The sequence below is a fragment of the Castor canadensis genome, chromosome 2 (assembly GCF_047511655.1).
Source record: "Castor canadensis chromosome 2, mCasCan1.hap1v2, whole genome shotgun sequence".
Taxonomy (NCBI): domain Eukaryota; kingdom Metazoa; phylum Chordata; class Mammalia; order Rodentia; family Castoridae; genus Castor; species Castor canadensis.
In genome coordinates, this window is record NC_133387.1 from 60,020,986 (window position 1) to 60,040,168 (window position 19,183).

Here is a 19,183-nt window from a genome sequence, read left to right on the forward strand (position 1 = left end):
TCAGAATTATCCTGCCCCAAATCCAAAGGAGCCAGGGTGTTGGGTAGCATTCTTCTCCATGTGTGGGCAGAACAGACTCTGACCAGAAGAGGGTGCACTGAAACAGAAAGTTGTAGATGCTGGTTGTTAGGAGGGGCGGATGTATACTCTGTCTAATCAGTGGCTCTTAAAGATGGACACTGGTCACATTTTAAAGAAAAACCTCTATGTATGAAGGATGGTGGGCTTCTAAAGGTAGAATTAAATGTGCAATTACATGTTGCACATGTAAAGGAGGTCATAATTTATTTTCATATTTTCTCTCCTCTAATAACCTTCCTAGTTTCCCTGCATATTGGGCAACTCTTATGCTGGCAGATTGGTTGGTGAGATGATCCCAGTTTTTTCCTCAGAGGTCTATGAATCCATAGTTTCTGTTTCCACTTAAACCGTGGTTCTGCAATTGTCCATCCATAGTTACCACCAAACATGGGGGTGTTCGAATGAATCCTCTGAATTCCATGCATAGCACTTCCCTGCCCACATTATGCAGCTATGACTCTCATGATAATTTCCTTTTTTCCCCCATGATGGTCATGAGAAGCTCAAGCTACCCAGGTAGTAACTATTAATTTATATGTAGAGAAAATCCTTTCCAGCCCTTGTAAGAATATTACAACCCTCTCCCCCAACACACACACACTTGAAAAGCAAAACATATATTTCAGTAGAGACAGGAAGTTCAGATTTCCCAAGTGGATCATTCTAAGTTGGGATAACAGGAGACATTCCTACTTCTCCCCTTGGTTCCACATTAATGCATTCTATTTTCTGAAGGCACCAGTGAGGCAGAGGTAAGACTTGTTTTCTATCATTTGTCAGTTCTCTTTATGTAAATACATCATGGCCAGTTTCACGCCAGCAATGTAAGATCAGCTGGCCTTAAAAATTTCTGAAAATTTAACCATTGTTTTTTATGAGTGGGTATAAGCTGCTGTCAGTGTGTAGCACTGTTGTTCAAAGAACCAGTTTTCAAAATACATATGTATCCTAAATTGCACATATCTAAAGAAGACTGTCCCTTCTGGGCCCTGTTGGGTCACACCTGCAATCCTAGCTACTTCCATGATTGAGATTGGGAGGATTACAGTTCAAGACCAGCCTAGTCAAAATAGTTCATTAGACTCCATCTCCAAAATAACCAGAGCAAAAGACTGGAGTCTTGGCTCAGGTGGTAGAGTCCTGGCTTTGCAAGCACCAAACCAATTTCAAACCACAGTGCTACCAGAGAGAGAATGAGAGAGAAAAAGAGAGAGAGAGAGAGAGAGAGAGAGAGACTGCCCCAATGTTGTCAGGTGGACAGCTTCTTGTGAGGCAGCATATGGCAAGCTCAGTAGATTCTTCAGTCTTGTGTCCATTATTGGACTTCCTTTATGATAAAATGCATTGCTTCATTTGAGAAGATGTTATGTAGGATTCTATGATGATGAGTCAAGCAATATGCTTGCTTTGAGGATTACTGATATGAATAAGGCACTATGAAAACGAAAGAACCCCATCACTAGGATATGTGTCAATAACAAGAAAATAATTTTTATCCCTTCTCAAGAGAGGTAACATAAAATGTAATATTTCACATCAAATTGCTGGTTGTTTTCTTTGAGAGATATTTTCACATTGAGGACTCTATATTGGGTTATTCTCCTTTACCAGTGGCAATGGCTATGTGCAAGTAGGTGAGAAAGAGTTCATTCTTTCAGCTCCATGCACATTCCCCTCTCTCTACTATTTAGTTGCTCCACTCAGAGGCCCCTTTTGCAATTAACATAGCTACCATAGAGCTGGAGGAGCTCCAGTGGACAAGTTCTCTTATCCTTCCAATTGTTCAGTACCTCCTCTTTGTTGATTTCTCTCTAGTGAACGAACACTGATGTAAGACAAATAAATGTGCATGCCGCATGCCATCTCCCATAGGTACCACAAACTTTTTCTCCAAAACTCTGCTCCTTTTGGGATCTTGGCCCACCAGCTAGGCCACTTACTCCTGCACAGGAATCCATATGTTTTCTTATCTCGGGCTATTTATCAAATAGCCACAAATTGATGACCAAATGTATTTTACTTCAAGGTCCCTTGGCATTCATTCTCTGCATGTTCTCCTATTATGTGTGGTTTATATTAAACTGATCCTGCACCTCCTTTGTTGAATATTTTCTGTTTTGTTTTCCTGGAGGAAGCACTGCCCTAGGTGGTCTGTGTTGAGACCTAGGTGGTCTGTGTTGTCTAGAGCTATGAGTAGAGGTGGAATCGGATCATGTGGACAGGAAACACCATGCTATGGTCTCTAGGAACAAGGGCAACAGGTTCTCTCTCTAACCAAAAAAGATAGGGAAATTCAGAAATTCATTGTTCTCAGGTGTGAATGAATGCTCACATCTCATCATCCTAATCTTGAGCCCCCATTCCTTTATTATCAGTTTTGTCCCCATATCTCTCAAAGGCTAAGTATGTCCTCTTCGATCTGTATTGTGTTCTGTTCAGATGACCATACATGGTAATCTTAACAACATAATGCTACAGCATCTGAAGAGTTTTCTTGGTTCCAGTTGTGATTGGTACACACAGTTACCAAGGGGTCTTTGTTGCCATATGAGTGCTGAGTGATTCAGTTCTAGAATCCCATCCTGAGGATCTGTTTACTAAGACTACTACAGTGCACTATCAACTCTGATTGGATGTCTCCAGAAATAGTCCTCATGATAAGGACCCCAGTTCAAATAGTTTATTTTGGTAATAACTCTAGGAAAGGCTGTTTGAAAATGTGATAATTAAAACAAAGTAGAGAACTAATAAAAGATCTACACAGTTTACTACTCGTAGTGTAATACCTCTGGGTAATTCTGGGAAGCACTGTAGATTACATGAATGAGAGTACAAAAAGTGTCACATTTTCAAGGGAAAGATGTGCTTCAGTATGTAACATTGATGACTGCTCTCGAGGGACATCAATTATCTGGTATTTCTAGTTTACCATGTGCCATAGCAGAGGGTTGCCTACAGTCTTGGGCAGTTACAAGTTAGTTTGGCAAGACTGGAAATACGGATGGGGCATGGTAGCAGCTACCACAGTTGGAAGCTGAGCTGAGTTGTTAATATATATATATATTTTTAAGTTTTTGTTGGATGAGTTTTGTACTTCCAACATTTGACTAACAACTAATGGTTCTTTCCTAGTTAAAGAACTAGGGGATTGACATTGAGTTTCTGAATGCCTGAAAAAAATATTTTGTTGGTTTTCCTAAAAATACTATGGTTTTAAATGTGTATTTCTTTAAAGAATATTATTAAGTAACTTAAGAAATGTAATTACTAAGATGCACAATCTCAAGGCAGTTCCTCGAGTTTCTGTAAACCAGGTTAATACAGACTTTACTGATACACTCGCAGCTCTTTGTAAATCTTAACTTGGTTGTCTCTGTTTGATGTAGTTGAACATGTGAACTCAAAGCATGTAGGCAAATAGAATATGCCACTTTAGAAAGAACTGGGAATGCATTTGAGCAGGAAGTAATGCATCTTGATACCTCAAGTTGCAAATTATAAACATATCTCAGTTATATATTGAGAAATAGAGACGAGAGGTATTGAAATGTGCATAATTTGTGGAAGTCATAAGATAAATTTTGCAGGAGAACATTTGAAAGATGAAATCATAGTAGTTTCTAATTCCACTTCTAGAGAAATTTATTCCTGATCTCAGCTCCTACCTCCTATCCTCAGGCTTGCTTAGTTTTGGTTATTTTTATGGCTCTTCCTTACCATAAGAAGACTTTTTGTTGTTCAGCTATACTCTGAATTTTTTCTTAACCATATACTTTAATTTTATTATTTGGGGTAATTATTAGTACATTTTCTTGATTGAAAACTCACTAAATTATTTTTAGTGATTATATCATTCTAGACAGATTTTTGTTCAGAACCAGGACAAATAAGATCCAAAGTATGTGTGAATTGTTTTCCTTAATTGTGCATTAATTTCCAATTTAACCATAGGGGATGAATAATTATAGAAGTATAGATATACACACATATCTTGTTTAAGGTAAACGTGTATATACATATAAATATACACATAAAACACTACTCATGTTTAATATATATTACCTGTATATATTAACTATAAAAATTTTTCTGTGTTTTTCAAGATAATTTAATCTTCACAACAATGTTGTGTAGTAGATGATACCAATATGCTTTATTTTATATAGAAGGGAACAGGTGGAAAGAATGTTAGAAACTTTTCCAACGAAGAAGACAGGATTGAAGTCTAGCCATTTTCATCTATGAGTGTAGATTCAACAAAGATCTGAAGCTGAATCTTCAAGAAAAAAATCAATAAATGTGCTGATTTTATAGTTTATAGCTGATACATTGAAATAAATTCTAAAAAGAGAAACACTTTCCAAAAAATTTCTTTTTAAAGAAAAATGGTATTTGTGTTTCTGTAGAGACATTGTTTTAAAGAAATGTGCTGCCATTTTGGTTAGAAGAAGCACATTTGAATTAGATTTTTCTTATACTTGCAGACAAATACCAAACACTATATCTGAATTGCATGTTTTGGCCTATGTAGCATCGTTTTATTTTTTTAATTTACTTTATTTACCACACATCTTTTGATCTTATTAGACTTCATATACTTATTTACATATATATGTATATATAGTATCTAGTGTCATCCATATTAACTTCATAATTTATAAAAAATTCTTCATTTTTTATTATCTAATATGCTCTATTTTGTGTGTAAACCTCCTGAAATTGAGTCAGACTTTCTGAACCTGGCTAATTCCACTTAAGATGATGTTCTCCAGTTCCATCCATTTACTTGTGAATGACAAAATTTCATTCTTCTTTGTGGCTGAGTAAAATTCCATTGTGCATAAATACCACATTTTCTTAATCCATTTGTCAGTAGTGGGGCATCTAGCTATTGTAACTTTTACCTTATGTAACTTGCACAGTGATCAGTAACAAAGCACTGAGGAAACTGGGGAGTGTTTTTACAGTTGACCTTGACAGTTGTTTTTTCCCAAACCTTCATGCATGTGCTCTGTACCTAAGAAAACGTCAGTCATCCAGAGATTTACAGCGTGTTCTACACTAACACTTATGCAAAATTACCTGCAAACACCAGACAGAAAATTTGAGCAGCCTCTCCTTTTTAGGGCTATATGACTTAGTTTCACATTTTTTTTTTAAAAAGTGGTTTTTGTGCCTAAATCATGTATAAGATGTTAGAACTAATGCTGCATCATTTTCAAGTGTTTTCACTGTCTCTAAGGCTGTTCTTTGTTCTAGAAGGGAAGCCTGCTGTTAGGCAAAGTGTAAATGCAAGCATAATGTAGCTGTTTCCCACTAATCTAGTTACATGCTTTGATAGAGGTAGTGGTAGATGATAGGAGCCACAATTCAATCACAGCGTGGTCTGATTTACAGACAAAATGTCCAGGGATGACACAGGGAGTGGAATTTGTTTATGAATGTGAGGAAGTTTGATGTTTTAGGAGTAAAATGCTGCCAGCCAGTATAGGATGAAAGGCAAGTATATGCTGATTGTGGATGATATGATAACAGCTAACAAGGGAAGGTCTACCCCTCTTTCAATAGCACCACACATTTCTCTTATTTGAGTTAGTTTTCTTTCTGGAAGCTTTTCTAATTCATGGTCATTTTTAAATGCTGTGTTTGATTTCTAATCAGAAAAAAAATATATACAAAATATAATAGCTCACAATATCTTTGCAATTGCTTGTAGGAGAGATCTCAAAACAAAATAATTTCTGTCTCCTTTCCCAGGTTGTAGTCTGTAAACATTTCCAGAAGTAACTGTCTATAAATGCAGGTACAAAATGAGGAGTGAGGAGCCACAGTCAAGTCAGAGCCTAGAAAGGGAAGGTGACTGTGGATTCCCTGCATGCAGGCCTCTGTGTGAGATGGGTCTGTGCTCATGTTTCCAGATCAATAAATGATTTTTAATGTATGCTAAAGACTGCAAAAGTCTTCATTTTCCGTAATATGTGGGTCATAGAACCAGTATCTGCTAGTCTGCGTGAGTAAAGAGCAAGGTGATAGAAGGATACTGCATTGATGTTATTAGGAAGGCTCACCTTGTGGTAATGGCCGACTGCTCACTCCTCTCACACAACTGTGCCTCTTACATGTCCTGATAGAGTTTCATAGCCGTAATGCATGACCTTTGAGATGAGTTATCCGGCCTTGTATAAGTTACCTAAGACTTATAAAGCTCAGTTTCCTCCTCTTTAAAGTGGACAGAATTTTATTTAACTTGCTAGAGTGTCACTGAGCACCAAAGGAAATGTCACATGTAAAACACGTTTTAATAATTATTATGGTTCTTATTCGTGTTGTTATTATTATCTTCCAACTCCTTTACCAACTGTTCAGAGACAATTCTTCATGAATCTGGCATGAAGAATTCAAGTCTAAGCACGAAAAGCAGTTGGCTTAGATTTTTGTGTACTCCAAGACAGTGGAGCTAGAGGGTCCTCTAACCCAGAAGAGACTTACAAGCCAGAGTAAGTAAAAGACTCTCTGCAGGGGAAAATGGGTGGGCTGTCAGTAGCCTTAATATACGGTTAGGGACTTTTTTATCTTGGAATATTTTGTTTTGCTGGAGTCACATCTCACTGCTTGTGTAGGTGACTCCTGGTCTGACCTTCCTCCTTTCACCCTGTGGTAATTGGGATTTAGCAGTCTTGTGTAAATAAAGATGTTATTCTGGCTACTGCTATTACTGTAACAAACTGTCCTTTGTCTCTCACCCAGAGGGCCAGTGGTTTTGTTTATGAAATTGTAGGAAGCTAATTTGTTGGCTTTCAAGCAGGATAAAATGTCAGGTACTTTAGAGATCCTAACTTGACTGTTTAATACCAACTAATATCAAAGTGGGGGTTTGTTTAAATGCTGCGTTGCACTGTGTAGGCAAGTTAAGGCCTAGTTTCAATTGTTCCATTTCTTATGTGCTTTAACTTTCAGTTTTCCTTCTAAAATATATTAATGAGTTCTAGACAAGGACATTAATTTTTTAAGAATAGGAACTTTAACTCAGCATATAATAATTTGTAAATTGTTTTGAAATTTGAAATCAAAAGTCATGTTGACCACCTGCATAATACAAACCACCTTACAAAATAAGCCTTGAGCTCAGAGCTCAATAAAATAAAAGATATGCAGCCTGCCAAAAGAGTTTTGTGACAAATAAAATCTAGAAGAGTAATTTCATTTCATGTCTTATAAAATAACCATATATCTAGCTTTAAAAAAAACTATATGTTGATCCACAGTTCATTTATGTCAATGAACAAAAAGATTATTGTTTATACCCTTGCCTGTTAAATTGGAGCCTGTGACCAAGTAGCATGAGCCTGGCCTGGCAACTGTTAGGCCAGGGTTAGAAACGCAGATGCTGTGGTTCCATATCAGACATAAAGAACCAGAAACCACATTTAGCAACTCCCCTAAGTAGCTTGATCATATTATTGTTAATTGTGTACACATAGGGCAGGCCTCATATCATTATGGAAGAGGAAATCACGGTACATTGAGGAGGAGTCGGCAAATCTGGGACTTTGTTATAGTTTGTGTGTATCACTGATTTAGATTTTAAGAACTTGATAATTCATAGAATGCTTAATGCTATGACTAACATGTGCAAGGCCCTGAGTTTGATTTCCAGCACCACAAATAAAGCATAAAAAAGCTTAATACTATGGATATTTTTATTTTATTTATATATTATGGATATTTAATACTATAGCCATTTTGCAAGGTGGAATATTAAATAACAAGAAGAAGGCATGGAATTAAGGTCACTAGAAAAACAAAGTTCTTTTCCTCCAAGACATTTTTTAAAGATAAAGATAGATACTTTTAAAAATTATTTTCATTTGAAGGACACATAAATTATATACTCTAAAGAGAAAACTGAAGAAACAGACATATTTAGGTTTTATCAGAGCAAAATTTGAAGGTTATCTTGTTTTTTTAAAAAAAGAAACAGATGACAGAGAATAGCAAAATTGCTTTGGAAATACCAAGAAAGTTTATAAGAATGTGCTGACAGACATGATAATCTTTTTTTTCCCCATTAATTACATGGTACACTAAGTTTTGGGTACTTGGAAATTAATTGTATGTCACGTTTGGAAATAACATTTAAAATGTAGAATTTTTTGACTTCTGTTCTGGGGCCTTGCAAACTAGGAAAAGACTCCATGTGCTTCAGTATTTATTAATTACAAATTTCAAATTACAATTTATTCACTTAATTTTTAACATTGTAAGGAGAATGACTTGCGCTTGCCTAAGGTATAGACATAGTAAAATTGCTCAGTTATTTAACTTATCATGTTTGCTCTTAATTATTTATTATGCTAAAATTCAAAAGAAATTAAAATATAAATGAATACTATAGGTACTTATTAGTAGAATGCGTACTTTTTATCTTGACTGTTAAGTGACATACTGTAGTTTGAAAAATGTGCTAAAACATGAAAATCCTTTTTTTAATGTTAAAACTTAAGAGGCTTCATAAAGTGACAATTTGCTTAAGTTCTCTCACAAATTCCGTACACCATTATGGGCATCTTTCCCCACAATTCACCATTCTATGTTTTTCTGGTAGTTTATGTATATAGCACTTTTTAAAGTGTGTTTCAAAATAGTTTTTCACTATTTTTGAAATTCCTCTTGCCTAACTCTGTGTTCTTATTGATAATTATCTTCTTTACTCAGTTTTTTTTTTATTAGCTTATACCAGAAGCATGCTGTTTTTTTCAAACATAACATTTGATTTCACTGCAGCTGAGTAACGGCAAATCTAATTCTTGCAGCCCTCATTGCCAACTTCCATCAGTGGGTTTTTTGATTGCTGGCACTATTTCATTTTTAAAGGAACTAACTGGTGATGTTAGTAGCCTTGCTTAAAAAGCATTGTTTACTCTTCCTGTTTGGTGCATGTTTTATAGATATGTAGCGATTAGAGATCTAGTCCTCATCTGTTTATTTTGACATGAATCTAGATGCTCCCACGGCTGGAGGGCTGCCTGCTTTTTGGTCTGTTTGGCTCAGGTCTATGCTCAAATGCTGCCTGCTGCCTTAACAGAGGCACTCCTAGAGTGCTACAGCACAAAACGTTCCAATGCACTAACTCTTCGACTTCCACTAGTCTCGTCATTTCATTTTTCTTTATGGCCTTTCTCTCCAGCTGATATTTTACGAATGCTTGTACCTTGTTTATTTTCTATATCATTGTATTCTCTTTTCCTCCAAAATGTGTGGAGTCTACAGACACTTGTAAATGTTACTGTATATAGAATAATTCATTCCTGAATTGATACTGTTGCCAACAGTGTTGGGTCAGAACACCTGGATGCAGTGGGTTCTTGTCTCATCAAAAAAGAATTCAGAGGCATACACAAAGGAATTTCACACATCAAGGTTTATTACAAGAAAGTAAAAGCAAAGGAAAGTGAACCTGCATGGGGAAGTAAGGATGGGTTGCTTGTCCAAGTATTAAGTGCAGGAGCTCTTGGGTCCTGGGCACTTTGATGGGCTGTAGGAATTTTGACATGGTAATTTTTTGCACACAACTGTGGAGTTTTCTAAGAAATAGGAAGGCTTTTCCCTGGAAGAGGTTGCCCAGTGAGGAAGCTACCTTATAACTTCTAATCAAAACCAAGATGGCAATGTGTAAGTCCATGCATAAATAAAGCCACAGCTTTAATACATGTTAACAGGGTCTTTGCCTAACTTTTGTAGAGACCTTTTCAGGCTTGCCCAGAAGTCATAGGGCAAGCGATTCATAAAACTAACAGTGACAGAATGTGTCACACAGGTGTTTACACCAGGCTGAGCAGACTAGAAGGGCACTGGCACTTTCTGCCTCTTGTGGTTTTGCCTGTCAGTGGTGGGTGCCTGCTGCTGGCTTAGACCCTAACTCCTGGTCTATGACTCTGTCAGTACTACTTCTTTGTTAACCATAGCAGTGCTGAAAGCAGGTACTGTATAGATGTCAAGGTTTTATAACAAATTTCAATCACTGATACATTAGCTTTGTTTACTTATATGACCACGTTCGTTCTCATATTATCAATGTGTCAGTACCTCTACTTTGTGAATATGAGTGTGTGTATGTGTGTGCGCCAAATGTGTTGTTCAAGCAAACTGAGCCAGGACCACATTACAATCAACTGCAGAGAATTTTCTAAGTAATCATCTCCAGGTATCATAAAAATACTGAACATATTGATCAGGTCTTCACAGAATTATTAAAGAGGAATAGATCAAAACATATGTGATTATTTGGTTATTTCATTAAGACTTAGTCTTAGGAACTGGCATTCATATTTCTAGAGAGCTATAAAAACCATTTGTAGTATATAAATAATACTAAGATTATTATACCTCAAGAATGATGAAGTGAGAAAGAAAGTTGTCTATATTTCCAGGTGGACAAGTGCTGTGGAATGTGTATTTGTACCATGATGGAGTAAAAAATGGTTGAGAATATGTAAATGTCAAGTAGAGATAAGCCAGGATGCTAAATACAAATTACTTTCAAAGCCTTCTAAAGGCATGTAATTAGAGAATTTTAAATTTTTCTATCTCAAAATACAAAAACAATTTTAGAGTTTATGTATAAATCCATTCAATATTTCAACATAGATGAACAGACTGAGTATTGAATATTTCATGATTCAGATTAATTGAAATATTTGTTTAGAAGTAAAAACATTTATTAAAACTTTGGATGTGTGAGCACATTTAAATGCAAACACAAATTTTGTCTCTAAAATTGTAATGTATAGCATATATATTTTAATTGTAACAAATTTACCTGTACCATCTTCTTTTGGTACATACAGAACTTATTATTCCTTCTTTATTTAATTTTTTTCTGATTGCCATGCTATCAGATGTAAGAACTTGAGGGACTTTCCATGATCTAGCCCATGCTGTTATTTCAGAAATGGGAAATAACTGAGATAATTGAGTCAGTTTTGCCTGTGATGCTCATTAGAGGCAGGGCCTGGACTGGTCTTGGTTTTACTAAATTGAATTAAAGAGTGGAAAATTCCTTATCAATGTGTTTCTGGTTTTTGTTCAATGGAGCAAAGACACCACAAATCAGCATTCACTGTTGTGAACAGTTCTAGCAGTCTGAGGACGTAAGCATTGTAAGTGTAAATACTTATGGGCATCTACTGGGAGCATGACCATACTTTCTGGTTTTCTGTGGATAAGGATTCATAAGAAAATTAAAATCACCTTGGAAACATAACTAAAAATCATGAATTACCTAGTAGTACATTTAATAGTATATTTGGACCTTTTGGAAAATAGAAAAAAGAAATAAAAAATGCCAAAAGAAAGGGAAAAAACCATATGAATATATGAGAAATATTTAGATGCATGAAATATATTTAGAGGATCTGAAATAGGAAGTTAGTGAATAATTTTTCCTTGGATGAAAATCAAACAGGTGAAAATGCCAATTTTATGAGTAAATGCAATTTTAATCTGACAAAAATATTTCTGAAATTCAGTAGGAAGACAGAAGTGTAAAAACGGAGCATGACAGGGTGTGGTGGTTGCTCTTCTTGTATTAAAATGTAAGTCAAAAGTAATGAAAAACCTGAGAGAAGACTGTGTCTGGTAGAATGGATTTGAGGTTGACTCTGCCTCCTGGTGGCTGTCATTCTGAGCATTTAGATTCACATTACAAGCTGCGTTTGCTCAGCTATCCAGTTGGAACCATATTAAAACTAAACCACAGCTTGTTGAAGGTTCAGTGATTTAATATGGGTCTGGTGTTTAGTCTGGCACACGTGATTGTCAGTACATATCAGCTAAAATTTTTATTGATAGCATTAAAAGGTAAAAAGTCTGTGAGGTAATTGAAGGTGCAAGGTAATAAGAGTTGTAGAAATACATCCACAATCTTAATTTATTACAAAGAACAAATCATAAAACCATAATTATTTAATAAAGGGGGAAATTTGCTATTTGGAAAAACAAATGAATCATCATATCATAGTATTGGGGAAAATACAATTAAACATTAAGATGTAAAATAAGCAAAAGAAATCATGAGACATTAGTGGAAGTTATGAATGAGTGTTTGATAGACTTGTTAAGTAAAAATTATTTTTAAAGTGATACAGGAATAGGTTAATAGGTTAAAGTTTTAAAGTAAAGTGACAAACTGGAAAAATAGAACTTACAATTCACAGAATCATATGAGAGTTACTGTATAAGAAAAAGTTTCACTTCTGTAGCAAACAAGGAATTTCAAGTAATTTAAATTTAGAAATGGCCTTTTACAATTTAGCAAATAAAAATGTTTAGTGTTTATGGGGATTGCAAAGAAACATTCTCATTGTTTCTGGGAAAACTTACTAATTAGATTTTTGTTGGATTAAAATTGCATTTACCAATAAGTTAGAAAAACTGACATCTTTGCTTTAGTCCACTTTTCATTCTAGAAAGAATTATTCATTAATTCTACATCTCAAATCTTCTATTTGTTTGCCAGATATTCATATATTCCTCTTTTCTGATTTGAATACAGGTCCTACATACTGAAACTACATAATTTTTAGTGGCGTTGCTGATGTGTAATGTTGGTAAATTTATTACTAACATTCATCCAGAGAAAAGCAGAAGGTGTAGTCACAACTCCCACTTAGAGATGCCAAAAATGCCTTTCCCTGGGGTCCTCAGTCTTGATATAGCCATATCTTTGTGCGTTATAGTTTATCAGCTACTTTCTCTTGAGATTAGAATACCAATTTTGTTTCTTTAATGTAACTTTTAGTTTAATATTTCCTATAAAAAGTACAAAAATTAAATTAAAATTTGCTTAATAGGAATGCATGCACAGAATTCAAGTATAACCAAGATTAGAAGCTAGCCTCTGTTTACTCTCCTTTTATTTTCCTGTATTGCCATCTGGTGGCCCAAGTGTGAATGGCAGTTGATGCTATGTGGTACAAAATGTTATCAAGTTGTTCAATTTAGATCATTTATTTAAGCTAATTAAACAATGTAAATTTATTATATATTGTTTATTGTAGTTAACTTATGTAAAGAAGCTCACCTGGTATTGTTTGATTTTAAAAGAAGTACCCGTGATCCAAAGCAAGAAAGACTACATTTGAGTTCTTATTTTTGCTGATCATCTGCCCACAGTTTTGCACCATATTTATTTTAGAAGAAAAACAGAGGCCATTCAATCATATTCTAAGAAATGTTTATTCATTAAATATTTTGGACATTTTCTTTGACCATGTGGGTTTATTTATTTATTTATTTTTGTGGTACCAGAGCTTGAACTCCTCCTTAAACTACACCTTGAGCCACTCCACCGTCCCTTCTTGTGTTAAATATTTTTTGATATAGGGTCTTGTAAACTATTTGCCCAGGCTTTCTTTGAGCCACGATCCTCATGATCTCTGCCTCCTGAGTAGCTAGGATTACAGGTGTGAGCCACCAGTGCCCAGCAATGTGGGTTAATATTTTAGTGGAAGAGTCTATCAAGATACACAAAGCAATGTGTGTGTACAACTTACACACTCTATAAAGAAGAGATTCAAGTTGAGGAGTGCTTATAATGAGTGGTTTGGTCTTGTCAGGGAAAGCCTTTCATGAGGAAAGAAAATTGAGCTATGTGGAACAGTCAGTGAAGGAGGCAGGAAAACTGTTGGAAGTGGAGAAACTTGCATGCACGATGGGGAAAAGAGCTGCTGACAGAAGGAGCAGGCTCTGTAGAGGGGAAATTAAAGATTGCCCCACTCCTGGAGGGAGAGAGTCCTCTGCTTCTTCCACCCCCGATGCTGGTTTTCATCCATGCCTCTTATCTCAGCCAACTGCCAGGCTCTTCTCACTAGCTCTAATCAGGGACCTGTAATGGTGAATTGCTTTTCCTCAAGTAGGAAAAAGGAGTCAGTGTGACATTGGTATGGATTTTTGAGTCTGCAGTGTCAAATATACATTTTCAAAAGAAATAGTTTCTTAATAGCTAACAAAGGAGTGTGCTCCTTAACTCTGTCTTTTCACTCACCATAGACAATTTCAAAGGGTTGTAACACTGTATTATTCAACTTTTGCTGTAACAGAAAGACAATGAAGTGGAGGGACTGGTTATATTGATTGGCCATATTAAGGTTTTTAACATTTAAATTTGTAGAAAGCAGTCAAAGAATATATAAATATTCATATCAAATAAATATCTGGGCATTGCTTTCTAAAGGTAGCTTTTGAATACATAAAATAGCATATTATTTTATAACATATATGCAGATGAATCTAAGATTTCTGAAATATATTCTTATCCAATTTAGACCTTTTAAATTTTATCACTTTCCTCGTGTAATAAGATTTGCTACAGGGAGTTATACTTTGTAAGTTATTTCTTTCTCTGCATTATTTATGAGTTTTATTAAGAGTGCAATTGTAATATTTCTGTTATACGCCACTGAATCTGTATTTAGTGAACTGAATTTACATTTAATCAGGTTGTATTAAGGTGACTTTAATGAGATGCTTCCCTTTTCTGTGTTAAAACAGGTCACGGCCAAATGAAAGACTCCAGGCAATACATTATTCAGTGCTCATTTTCTTCGTAACTTGTGTCTTTGTGATGATTCATGGTTTAAGTAAATCAGTTAATAGCATTTCCCATTACCATTTAGAATAATTCTCCTAGGTCAGATGTTTCCAATTAATGTATTGGCAAACTTTTTTTTCTTACTCAACTTGTACAGGAAATTCTTTCGTTTTCAAAATGGAGCCATAGAATAAGATCACATCAAATTTTCTAGGAACAGAAAGACAAATGAGGTGGAGGGACTGGTTATATTGATTGCCCATATTAAGTTTTTAACATTTAGATTTGTAGAAAACAGTAAGTGAATATATGGTAATGCTATTCTCATATATCTGGTGTTCCTGAAAGTGTGTTCAAAATAAAAATGAGAAAAAAACCTGAGATTATTTACCTGTGCAGGACATTTTGCTTCCTGTTTCATCTCCATTCTCTTCAGACCTTAGTTATCCTGATCACCTCGCATCATTGTTCATTAGAGACAAATCCCTCCTGCTCAGGTCCACGCCACACACGCCTACACCTCTATCTGCTTCCACTCTTCTTTGGTAGAAGAAGCTGACCCACCTTTTCCAAATCAAACTTTTCTCAGTATGTCACCTGGATTACCTCCTTTCCACCTTCCCCTAAACTTGTTTTTCATCTCTTCTGTTTCGTGTCATCTTTTTCTTCTTTCTCTCTTTACTACCAGTCCACTCATGGTCTAGTGACCCCTTATGCTAAACAAATCTTTCCTTGACTCCACTAGGTCTACCCTGTATGTAGCACCCAGTTTTTCTGCTCTGTTACCCAGAAGCCAAGGTGAGGGTGCTAGCACCTTCCATTTGCCCTGCCAATAGAAACTGCTGTGATGTTCAATAGGTAGTTTCAGTCCTCTTCTTCTCTGTCTCTGAACTATACCATTTTCCCTTTGCTACTTATTCCTTTTCCTCTGATCACCCAAGACAGTCCAATTTCCTGATTTCTCTCCTGTCTTCCTGGGAATGTGCTCTTAGTTTTTTCAGGTACTCCTGCTCTGCTTCATGGTTATTCACGTAACTTTAAGCCAAATTTCTATGGTGAAACTTTCTATATGTATACTTTTAATGTTAGCCACAACTTTTGAATCTCATGCTTTAAATGTTATTATTTCTTGAATCCCCACTTGCATGTTTCACATATATTGAAATCTCACTCTAAGTTGAACTCTGCTCTTCTTAAATGTTCTTTACAAGTCCTTGAATCATTCAGCCCTCCAGACATGCAGAGGTCCATGTGAGAAACCACAGGCTCAGTCCATCACCATGACCAATTGATTCTTCTACAGTATATCTCAAGTCCTTCCTTTTCTGATCATCTCCACAAATAATAACAAAGCTACCAAATGTGTTCAACTTGATCATTGCAATAGCTTCCTAAGTTTTCTGCCTCATTTCAGTTTTGCTTACCTTAAAACTATTTATCACATGGTAGCTAGAGTGATCTCTTAAAATTTTTTATACGTTATTTTGCATTTGGCATAAAACTGTCCAGCGACTTTCCATTTAACTAAGAATAAAATACCACTCCTTTAGCATTTCTATTAGGTTTTATATAATCTAAACCCTGCTTCCCTCTCTGAACTCATATCATTGGTCTTCATAAGTGACAAGAAAGCTAAACTATGCTTCTTTTTGTTTCCTTAACCCTTCCCCATATTAGGACCTTTGTACATGTTGTTCTATTTGCCTGGGATGTCTTTATCCATATTCTTTACTGGAACATTTTTCTAGAATCATAGGAAATCACATTTCACAGGGGCATTTTCCCTCAACACAATCTACATTGGAAACCTGATATTTTCTCCTAGGACATAATATTATATTGCCTTATAGAAATACTCATAGTTGATTGTATTCTTTTGAGAAACTGTAGGAATAGTTGAAACCACAGACTCTTTTTTTTACTTGCATTGTGCTGTTTTGTTTTTTTTTAATTCATATGTGCATACAATGTTTGGGTCATTTCTCCCCTCTTCCCCCATCCCCTCCCTTACCACCCACTCCGCCCCCACCCTCTCCCCCCAACCCCCTCGATACCTGACAGAAACTATTTTGCCCTTATCTCTAATTTTGTTGAAGAGAGAGTATAAGCAATAATAGGAAGGAACAAGGGTTTTTGCTGGTTGAGATAAGGATAGCTATACAGGGCATTGACTCACATTGATTTCCTGTGCGTGGGTGTTACCTTCTAGGTTAATTCTTTTTGATCTCACCTTTTCTCTAGTTCCTGGTCCCCTTCTCCTGTTGGCCTCAGTTGCTTTTAAGGTATCTGCTTTAGTTTCTCTGCGTTGAGGGCAACAAATGCTAGCTAGTTTTTTAGGTGTCTTACCTATCCTCACCCTTCCCTGTGTGCTCTCGCTTTATCATGTGATCAAAGTCCAATCTTGTACAGTGGTGCTAATTTAAATCTTGACTCATCTCTTGTTAGTTATATAACAGTGGACAAGGTACTTAACCTCTGTTAGCATAAGTCTCCCTGTAAATAAAATGAAAATAATGATAATGCCGATTTTGTAGGACATTTGCACATGAAATGGTCACAGTTTTTAGAGTACAAATTAAATTCAGCTGGTAGTAAACACTATGTAACTGTTTGTTTATGGCATGTGGCGTATAGAAGTGTGTATGTGTGTGAGAGAAAAATTTGCTTAATGTCTGAAAGCACAAAATTATCACTTGCTGTGTTTCTTGGCTGCTAGTACATATTGCTTAGTGAATTGATGAATCTAGAAGTGCACTTTTTAATTAGGCTCAGTGATCTTCAGAGAAGAAAGAATGGAGAATTACATTTTTTTCCATTTTTGTTTTTTTATTGTTCTGGGTGCGAGTACATTGTGACATTATATCATAATGATATATATCAAATATATCATACTTGAATTCATCCCTCCACCATTCTCCTTTATCTCCCCTCCCCCCATTCTTGGAATAGTTTCAACAGGTCTCAGCTTTCCATTTATATACATGTGTTTGCAGTATTTGTACCATATTTGTGACACACCCATTAAGATCATTGAATTATATGTTTTTGATCTGAGAATATTTGACATTTTTTTCTGTTCCCATTTTGCACATGTGATGCTCTGGGCCCCAGTGGCCTAAGGATCAATCTCAAATTACAGAATTAATAACTGATAGGACAATTCCTCTCGTCTCAGCATGCTGTGTTGAGTATTCCTACCATTCTTATCCTTTGCAAATATCAAGGGTACTATGTGAATACTTTCTAGAGTTGGTGAAATTACTTTTGTGATTATTCTTAAATGCACAGTTCTGGACAGGTATCAGCCGGGTCATATATTATCCTCTTGTTAGAGCCTCATCACTCACACCAGCAACTACCTGCAGTGGTCTGCCTGTCCTTTCCCTTGGCTTGGTGATTCTTGCACATTTCTTATATATGCTGCAGGCTAATATTTCTCAAATGCTACCAGTTCTTGATTCTCTCAGATTGCTTTTTGGTTTTAGCTCCCATAAAAAGACTATTCCACTAAATTTAAAATTGACTAAATCTCTATTCTTATCATTCAGTACACTTTTTTTTCTAACCAGACTTTCCTGATGAGAAACAATTAAAAATGCTTATCTTCTCTCTGCTCCTTGGTAGGCATATCAATTTGAATTCTGACTAAATTTTATTGTCTTTAGATCTTGTTTTTCCATGTTATCATCAAATTTGAGAATTGGAAGGGACCTCACATAACTCAAATTCCAAATTTATAAACAAGAAAATGGAGATTTTAGGAAGGTGACTGCCTCAGCATTAAGTAGTAGTTGAAGGGTCAGATGAAAATTGCTGCTTGGTCCTTAGTGCATATTTGTCACTTACATATTCATTTTCCCTTTTAAAAAAGAAAGCAAAGCAATGGGATTGAGATGCATAAAACACAATTTTAGTGAAAATTGTATGGCTGATTTTAGTCTCCATTTATATGTTTTCTTTTTCTGTCTTTTGCAGTTCAACAGCAATGCTCAAGATGTAAGCTGTTTTCAGCACCTTGTCCAAGCAAATGTAAGAAATAAGAAGGTGTTGAAAGATGCAGTGAATAACATCACAGCAAAGGGAATAACAGATTATAAGAAAGGCTTTAGTTTTGCTTTTGAACAGCTGCTTAATGTGAGTACCAATACTATACATTTTTCTTCTATTATTGACTGGTTGTATCTTAATTTCAGAATCCAATAGTTACTACTCAATAGGGTTAGATAACCATGCTCTTTTTAAGTTATTTAGAAAGCAAATGTACCAGATGGACACATACCACAGATATGGCCATGCAATAGAAGTCTTTGAACTCTTTTTGCTTTTAAATCCAAAAAATTAAAAACCATATGTAATGAAGATTTTCTTTTTTTTTTTTAGAAATCCTCCCCCATTTTCTTCAAATTGCTTTAAAAAACTCATTCATAAGCTAGTTATTTGATTTAATTTAGAAGCATATTAAAAGAAGCTGTCTTATAGAATGTCATTTGTGCTTTCAATCATCACATACTT

General features: G+C 35.5%; 1 protein-coding gene across 6 annotated transcripts in view; it reads left to right on the forward strand.

The window, feature by feature from the left end:
• Positions 1 to 19,183, forward strand: part of Cacna2d1 (calcium voltage-gated channel auxiliary subunit alpha2delta 1) — a 437,884-nt gene that overhangs the window by 338,879 nt on the left and 79,822 nt on the right. For all 6 annotated transcript variants that reach the window (XM_074064875.1, XM_020156667.2, XM_020156666.2 and 3 more), the window contains one exon: positions 18,647 to 18,805. In XM_074064875.1, coding sequence (XP_073920976.1) covers positions 18,647 to 18,805 — 159 coding nt within the window. The remainder of the gene's footprint in view (positions 1 to 18,646; positions 18,806 to 19,183) is intronic.